The 9,479-nt window shown below is 35.6% G+C and overlaps 1 protein-coding gene and 1 pseudogene across 2 annotated transcripts in view; both read right to left on the reverse strand.

The window, feature by feature from the left end:
• The window catches only part of SPPL2A (signal peptide peptidase like 2A), a 69,557-nt gene that overhangs the window by 43,304 nt on the left and 16,774 nt on the right, over nt 1–9,479 (reverse strand). For both annotated transcript variants that reach the window (XM_027840839.1, XM_027840838.1), the window contains exons 2-4: nt 7,090–7,209; nt 6,575–6,754; nt 3,718–3,807 (exon numbers count right to left, since the gene is read on the reverse strand). In XM_027840839.1, coding sequence (XP_027696640.1) covers nt 3,718–3,807; nt 6,575–6,754; nt 7,090–7,209 — 390 coding nt within the window. The remainder of the gene's footprint in view (nt 1–3,717; nt 3,808–6,574; nt 6,755–7,089; nt 7,210–9,479) is intronic.
• LOC114027019 lies at nt 990–1,580 on the reverse strand (annotated as a pseudogene).

Here is a 9,479-nt window from a genome sequence, read left to right on the forward strand (position 1 = left end):
ATGATTGGCTTAAGGTTACATAGCTGGTAAGTATGGGAGCCAAGATCCAATCTCTCAGGGCAGATACCAGGTTTCACTACTGCCACTAAAAATTAATCAAGCTACATTGGCTAGTGTAGCTACAATGTCTAATCACATAACACGTTAAGAAAAAGTCACTTTTCATCAAGAATGCTTGGAGGAGGAGGGTGATAGAAGGGAGGGCAGATTAGGGGAAGAGGTATTCAGAATGCACATCATCTGGGGTGGGGGGAGGGGTGAGATGGGGAGAAAATTTGGAATTCAAAATCTTGTGGAAGTGAAAGTTGAAAACTAAAAATAAATAAATTAATGTTTAAAAAATTGATAAAAAAAAAAGAAAAAGTTACTTTCCCCCATATTCTTTCAATATACCTACCTTACTGATGCTATAACTTGAAATTTTACCATAATGAATATTTTCAGCCAGATTGCAATGATTTGCATATTTTGATAAAATAGTGGCCAAGTAGGAGATAAAAAGCAAATGAAGAAGCAACTCACAAAATGCAAGGAAGAGAGAAATGCTTATAACTATTCTTTTTTTTTCCCCAAAGAGCAAAGTCTTTTATTTAAAGTTTTCAAAAGATAAGACTTATGATGCCCTTAGAACGTTGCTCTCAGGGACAGTATCATTCCTATTATCAAAAGGAATGGCAAAGTTTCAAACTTATTCTGAGCTATAGAATTATTTGCATAGTTCTGTCGTCATTTTAAAATACAAAATACAATTTACAATTTACAAAATACAAACACTGAAAGCTTTGCAAAGCTCAACCTTTTAATATAGAATGTTCATTGACATACAAAAACGCTAAAATGTGGAATGAGAATATATGAAAGAATCTGTGGCTGAAATTCCTTGTGTGTGTGTATACAGGTGCATACCTTTACTCTGCAGTGAAAACTTATAAACTAATTCAAATCAATGTGACCAAGAAGCATTAAAATCTGTTGCCCACTTCCACTTTTCACAGACTAAGATCTACTTCAAACATTTTGTAAGAAAAAGAATAGCATCTTCCTTAGGAGCTATAAGGCAGATATCTTACTATTGATGGACCAGCATAAATAAAGCCAGTAAAAAAAAGGATTGCATGTTTAAATTTAGGATAGTCATTCATAAGGATTGTCACAATTTCCAATACAAAGAACAAATCCTCTTGCTCATCCTACCACAACATTTTTCTGTAGTCAGAATTGCTTTTGCCTGGATCATTAACAGCATTATTGTCTTCCTTGGTCAAAAACTTGTCCATCTTGCCTTTCATGAATTTTCAAGACCTGGAGAATGACTGGATTTTCCCTTCCCTCTATCTGAAAGACAACAATCTCTCCTACTCTTATTGAATCTTCAATTTGGTTAAAAAGAGGAGGTGAAATGCAGATTCTGTGCCACTACTAAGCACCAGGCCACCTGGGCTTTCTCTTCCAGTTACTATTATTAGTCCTTTTCAGTTCATTTGAGCTGAGAAGACAATCACCCTAAAATTTTGGACTTGATAATATAGCTATCACTTGTTCAAGTGCCTCACATCATCCAAGAAGTCCATGAAAAGCATGGGTGAAATGGAAGTGAAAGTCTAAAAACTGTTCTAAGGAAGGTTTTAAGCTATTGGCCAAAAAGTATTAGAGGAAAAAAGTCGTGGGATAGCAGATCTAGAACTGGTATCAATCTTAGAGGTCATCTAAGTCAAGCCCCTCATTTTATAAGTAAGGAACTGAACCCCAGAGAAGTTAAGTGACTTGCCCAAAGTCATTCAGATTAAGGGGCAGAGCCAGGATTCAGTCAGTCAAAAAGCATTTAAAGGCTAGCCATGTGTCTGGTACTGAGTCAAGTGCAGTGGTTACAAAGTAAGGCAAAAAAAAAAAAAATAGAGTCCCTGCTCTTAAGGAGTGTGCATTCTAATGGGTGACAAAAGCGTGGATGAAGGCAATCCGAAAGGGGACGACATTAGAAACTGGAGGGATGGGAATAGCCCTTTCACATAAAGTAGGATTTGAACTGAATCTTAAAGGAAGTAAGAAAAAGGAAGGAGCAGAGGTGAAAGACTAGAGCATTGCAGGCATAGGGGATAGCAAATGCAAAGGCATGGAGCCAGGAGAGAATCTGTCATGTGCGAGGAACTGCAAGTAGGGAAATGTTGGGAGTACTGGGAAAGGAGTAAGATGTAAGAAGGCTGGAGAGATAGAAGGGGCCCAGGTCATGAAGATATTTAAATGCCATGTAGAAGACTTTATGTTTGATACTGGAGGTAAGAGAGAGCCTTTGGAACTTATTGAGTTAGGAAGGTAACATAGCATTTTAATGGTTGAGCAGAAGATGAATTTGAGCAAGAAGAGACTTGAAACAAGGAGACTTGAGTGGTTAGAGGCAACTGTTGAAGTCTAGGTGGAAGGTGATAAGGGCCCGAACTAGGGCTGTGACTGTATTAATGGAGAGAAGAGGATACAGATGGGAGATGTTGTGAAGGCACAAATGACAAGATTTGGCAGTGGTTTGTGTATGTGGGGTGTGAGTGAGGAATCAAAGATGACACTAAGGTTGTAAGCCTAGTGACTGGGAAGATGGTAGTACCCTTGAGAGCTATGACGGAAAACGTGGGAAAAATAAGGACTTCTGTTTTGGTCACATTGAGTTTGAGATGTCTTTGGAACATCGAGTTGGAGATGTTCAAGAGGTCAATGGAGATGTGGGACTACAGCTCTGTAGACAGACTGCGGATAGATATAGAGATCTGGGAATCATCTGCACAGAGATGATAATTGAACCGATGGGAGATGATGAGATTACTAAATGAGATAATAATAGAGTGAAAAGAAGATGACCCAGGGCAGAGCCTTGGAGGATACCCAGTTAGTGGGCATGACATAGATGAAGAATCAGCAACGGATACTGAGAAGGAGCAGCTGGATAAATAAGAGGAGAACCAGGAGAGAAGTGTCACAAAAGCCTACGGAGGAAAGAGTATCCAAGAAGAAAAGGCATGCACTGTCAAATGGCACGAAGAGGTGAAGGAGAATAAGAACTAAGAAAAGGACTTGCATGACAATTAAGAGATCAATGGTATCTTTGGAGATGACAGTTTTGGTTGAATAATAAGATCAGAAGTCACATTGCAAAGGGTTTAGAAGCACATGAGAAGAAGGGAAGTAGGGGTATCAAAGGCAGATGGCTTTCTCAAAGAGTTTAGCCACGAAAGGAAAAAGATATAGGATGACAGGTAGCAGGAATGATCAAATCAAGTGAGAGTTTTTTCAAACACAGCGTGAATAACTCCAGGCTTGGTACTCTGGATTCTTTGTTGTTCCATTAATAATAATATTAACGATACCTAACATTCATATAGCACTTTAAGGTTTGCAAAGCACTTTGCAAATATTATCTCATTTTATCCTCACAACAAGCCAAGGAGGCAGGTCCTAGTATTATCACTATTTTACAGATGAGGAAGCTGAGGCAGACAGAGGTAAATGACTTGCCTAGGGTCTCATAGCTAGAAAGTGTCTGAAGCTGGACCTGAACTCAAGTTTTCCTGATTCCACATCTAGTGCTTTATCTACTGACATACCTAACATTCTTATTTATGTCATATCACATTACCTCAATCATCACATATCACAGAACTGAAAAAAAAAAGCTATTGAAATTAGATTTCAGTGGCATTAAAAATATACACTATAATATAACTAACTTACCTGGTGCATATCTCTCAAATCTTTGTTAGTCATAAATGCAATCAATAGGTTCACATCTTGAAATTCGGATTTGTTTCCTGTTGGAGGAAACTAAAAAAGAAAATGTATTACAAAAATATATCTGAAGTAAAGAAGTAATAAGCAATTGATTAAAAATCATTAAGCAAAAATGCTTTACAATTTGAGTGCCACACCACTGTGTTGTGTGTTATTTGTTAATATTAATGAAATGTTATGTAAATGATAATTTTCTTTGAAAAAACAAAACTTCAAAAAAGTAACTTCAAATTCTCTTATGACAAAAACATATTTACATCATACACAGAGTTGATTCCAAATTTTTTTAAACTTCATACTCAATGATCTTAGAGAAATGAGCATTAAAATGTAATGGAAATTATAATCTATATTACTCTGGTAGATAAGAATTTTGAAATTATGAACATACTCTGGGGCCAAATGCTGTATTTTGTAATCATCAAAATTCTTGTGTACCAAAAAATATTATTATAATCTGTACTCTATGATTACAATGGAGAATGAAACAGGCTGAGCAAAATCCTTTTACAAAGTGGAGAACTACTATTATTCTTAGGAAATGAGGTTGTACTAGAATGTTAGAAACAGAAGTACTGAAACTATAAGTGTTTCCCCAATTTGATTACCAATACTGTACATGAGTTTTAATAATATAAATACCAAATCACTAGCGTAAAAAGGAAATAACCTTATTAATCTCAGTTTATATAAAATTTGCTTGATTCCACAAGCATTAAAATAGGTGGAGAAAGTTAGTCAAGGAATTTGGTAAAAATGCTCACAATGTATGCTTAGAAAACCCCAGAGAATCAGCAAACTATTGGAAAGGATTAGAAATTTCAGCAAAATGGCTGTAAGCAAACTAAATACACACACAATCGACATTTTCATACAATTTTAACAAAAATAGTAAATCCCATTCAAAATAACTACAAAATGCATAGACTATCTGGGAACACATACACAACATTCACATTAATAAAAGATGTTCAAAACACTCAATAGAAATAAAAGGAGATTTAAATAAATGAAATATTCATTGTTTATGGTTGGGCTGTGCTAATGTATTAAAAATAATACTATTTTAAATTAATTCACAGATTAAGGGATTTGCCAAGAAAATTACTGAGAAGATAATTTTTTTCAAACTAGATGAACTAAATTCCTTGAGGAGGAAGAAAGAAATCTAGACTCATAAGGCAAATCCTGTGGGAAAAAACACAGATGAAGGGAGCATAATATTACTAGACATCAAATTATAAAGCAGTAGTCATTACAACTACTTCATATTGATTAAAATACATCAATGGGACAGGCTAGATAAGCAAAAACAAAAAAACTAATAAACAAAAAATTGAAAACAGAAGCCCAGTACTTAATAAACCCAAGAATGTAAATTACTTTTTTGGAGGGTGTTGGGGATGGGCAGAAACTGCTGGGAAAAATGGAAAGGGATTTGAGAGAAATTATGTTTAGTTCATCATAGCTCAAAATGTTATGTGACCTGAATTTAAAAGGTCAAATCATTAAAAAAAATTAGAAGACAATAACAGGAAATTCCTTTTGCAACTGAAGCTAGGGGAAGAATTATTAACCAAAGGATAAAGGATATTATAAAAGACAAAATTGGTGATTTCAATTACATAAAATTTAGTAACTTTTGCATAAGTAAAATAAATGAGGATGGAATAAGAAGAGAAACTAGAGTGAGAAAAAAATCTTTGCATCAAACATTACTGATAAAAGTTTAATGTTCAAGATTATGGGATTATGTACAAATATATATTACTATATAGCCACTTCCCAGTAGATAGGTGATCAAAGGACATGAAGATTTTAAAAACTGCAAATGATAAAATACTTTCACCATGTGAAAACATACTCCAAATAACTAATAGTAAGATAGATTCAAATGAAAACAACTGTGATATTTTCTCTCACACTGTAATTTTGCAGAAATAAATGGGAACAGTCAATGGTAGAGGGGGTATGGGAAGACAGGTGATTCTACTGATAACACTGTAAATTTGGTTTAACTGCTCTGGATATCACTTTGGAATTATGTAGAAAAAAATGACTAAACTGTTCATAACTTTTTTCATGCCATGATCCCATTACTAGTCACATGCTCCAAATAAGTTAAAGACAGAAACAAAGAAACAATAAATATATAACAAAATCTTCATACAGATTCTTTGTAATAACAAAGAAGAAAAAAAAGCAGTTCAGCAAAATTAACCAATATGTCAACTAAGTCTGATAGTATATATGGTATTACACACCCAGAGTCCTCTACTTCCAAAAAGAAGGGAGCGAGGTATGTTTTCATATCTCATTTTTGGGCCAAATTTTGGGGCCAAAGTAATATAGCATTCACTAAATGCAACTTCTGCAAAAAGCCTTTCTTGGTTTCCCCATCCCCAGCCACTACAGCTTTCTCCTTTAAGAATACCTTCCATCGGGGCAGCTAGGTGGTGTAGTGGATAGAGGACCACCCCTGGATTTAGAAGGACCTGAATTCAGATCCAGCCTCAGACACATAACACTTACTAGCTGTGTGACCCTGGGCAAGTCACTTAACCCCATTGCCTAACCAAAAAAACAAAAAAACCAAACAAAAAAAAGCTGTCTCAGGGCAGGAAATGTTTTTGCCTTTATTTGTATCCTTACAATACTTAGCACAATGTAAGCACATAGTTAAGTGCTTAATAAATGCTAACTGATGAACTGATTTTTATTCTTTCACCTCAGGTTATTGTAGTCATTTGTACATACTGCTTTTCAGGTTTTGCTTTTTGCTTATTTTTTTCATACTTACTTGTAAACTGCCATTGGCAACCAACAATGCTTTAGCACCTCCTTTTTGTGCAATCTTAGCTTTTTCCAGAAACTCACAGGTGCCCCATGATACTGCAACTACTTTGTTTGTTATTCCAGGGGAAGGAATGTCAGAAAGGTTGCAGAGTGGTGTGGTCAGGTTCTCCAAACTAAATGAAGTCTGCAAATATAAGAAATATCTTTACTTTACATGGTAATTAATACCCCACTCCCCCCACCCCCAAAAGGCCCTACTTGATAAGAAACCAGTACTGGTTTGACACATCAGTCTTGCAAATCAGACTATTTGATCTAAATTCATTCTTATAGCTAATTATAAGAAACTCCCAAACTGATGTTTCTACAGACTACAGTTTTATTATAGCCAAGAGAATGAAATAAATAAATCACTCTTTATCATTACTTACCCACCATAAATTGCTATTGGCCCTGCATATTATAAAACTAATCAAAATTCACTCTCAGTATCTTCATTTTCATAGATTATCTACTTACTGCATTTTCTATTGTAGTAGGAAGAGTTGTCCAATAGGGATTATATAGCATGCAGTAGTCCTTAGATGGTAATGGTGTTCCATTTCCATATGCATGTATGATTCCTTCCTGAGCAGCTGTCTAAGAACAAAAGTTTCTACATAAATAATTTTTTTTTACACAAAATTTATTGGTGTTTATATACAAGTTTAGGCATCACATTATACAACCACATTTCCTTGAGAAGACTCTTTGAAGGAATTGCTTCTTACTTGCAGGATATTTTAAGACTACAAACATGATCAATCAAAAAACATTTATTAAGTGCCTACTGTGTGCCAAGCACTGTGTTAAGTGCTGGGGTACAAAAAGAGGCCAAAGGCAGTCATTGACCTCAAAGAGTTTTCTAATGGGGAAGATAGGATAAATAGGAAATAATTGAAAGAGGGAAAGCACTATAATGAAGAGGGGTTAGTGAAGTTTTCTTGAAAAGGTGGGATTTTAGTTGGGACTTAAGGGAAGTCACGTAGGTCGGTAGTCAGGGTAGAAGAGAGAGAGCATTCCAGGCATGGGAGACAGCCAGAGAAAATTCATGGAGTCGAGAGATGGATGATCAGAGGGATCCGTGCACAAAATCGAGAGATGGATAATCAGACAGATCCATGCACAAACTATGTGGAATTTTTTTTATGATGCATACACAATCTTTTGTGCAAATACATTTGTGGGCCTTGGTAAAATTCTGGGGAAGATGACTACAATAATATGATAGACTCACTACTCCCTACACTGACTATGACTGCACTTCCAAACCATTTAAAAATGTTGTTTGTTATCTTGTAGGCATTAAATAAAATGCAACGGGAATATCTAGCCTTTCACACTCCAATACCAAGTACAGATACTCTATACACTACCAATTTCAATCTCAGTCCACGGAGTAGTGTCAATTGGGAACAAGGACAAAATCAATACTCTTGATCTTCCTATCACATATTTACAGATATCCATTCCACTAACTTAAGTATTATAAGAAACGTAAAAGAAGTTGAAGAGCTGGTCCCTACTCTCAAGAAAATGTGCACATCTTATCATCACAGAATGTCAGAGTTGGAAGGGAGCATCAAGTTCAACCGGTACCTGACAAAGAATCCACTCTACCACACTGCCAATAAGTGGTCACTAGACCTTTTCTTGAAGACCCATAAGTGAGGCAAAGCATGCTACCTATAGGGGCAGCTCACTCCATTTTAATTATGAATGAGTTTTTCTTTACATAAAGCCAAAATCAGCTTCTCCACAACTTTTATCCATTGCTCCTAGTTCTGTCCTCAGGAGTCAAGCAGACAAAACCAAATCCCACTACCACACGGCAGCCCTTCAAACACATGAAGATAACTATAGATTCTCCCTGAGTCTTTTAATCTCCAGGCTAAATACCTAATTTCGTCAACTAATTTTTGTATGGTATAACAGAGAGGCCCTTCTCCATCCTAGTAACCTTTCTCTAGATAACTTTCTCTTCAGCTTATCAAATTCTCTCTAAAATGTGGCACCCCTAGTTTTTATTGGAATAATTTTGGATACTACACCTCTCCTAATGTAGACTAAAACAGCACTGTTTGACTGTCATTTCACACTGTTGGCACACACTCTGTTTGTCTGAAAATCATACCCCTCACATCTTGGTTTGTTTTCTTTCTTTTTTCTCTCCCCTCCAACACAAATGTAAGATATTATATTTATCCTTATTATATTTCATTTGGCCACAAATTCTAACCTATCAAAATATTTTTCTTTCTTTTCATCAAATATGTTACCTATCCTCAGCTTTGTATTGTTTGCAAATTTGAGAAGTATGACATTTATGCCTTTAACATTTTTAGCAAACAAAGATTCGAAGGACAAACAACACTGATACAAGAAGAGAACCCTGGGACGTTGCACTAGACACCTCCCTCCCCAGTGACATCAATATATTAATGATATTTAATATATTAATATATCAATATATTAATGATCATTCAACTGATCCTGAATTCACCAAACTATAATGTTGTCCAGCACATTTCTCACCATCTTTTCCACAAGAATGGCCTGGCTTTATTAGATGCTTTGCTAATGTCCAAGTAAACTACAGCTACAACATTTTCCTAACCTTTTGCCCTACCCTTTGACCTGACATGACCTGTTCTTGATGAAACCATGCTGGCTCTTTGTGATCATAGCTTCGTTTTGTAGATATTCCATCCTTTAAGGATTTGTTCCAGAATTTTTATCAGGAATCAGAGAAAATTAGTTCTTCTGTAGTTGTGCACCATCTCTCCCATTTTCTGTAAACGTTCAAAGGTTACTGATAGCAGATTATTAGTCACATCCATCAGTTCCTTCAACTGATTTATCTGTGCCTG

This window comes from Vombatus ursinus, unplaced genomic scaffold (assembly GCF_900497805.2).
Source record: "Vombatus ursinus unplaced genomic scaffold, bare-nosed wombat genome assembly UNPS02014848.1, whole genome shotgun sequence".
NCBI lineage: Eukaryota > Metazoa > Chordata > Mammalia > Diprotodontia > Vombatidae > Vombatus > Vombatus ursinus.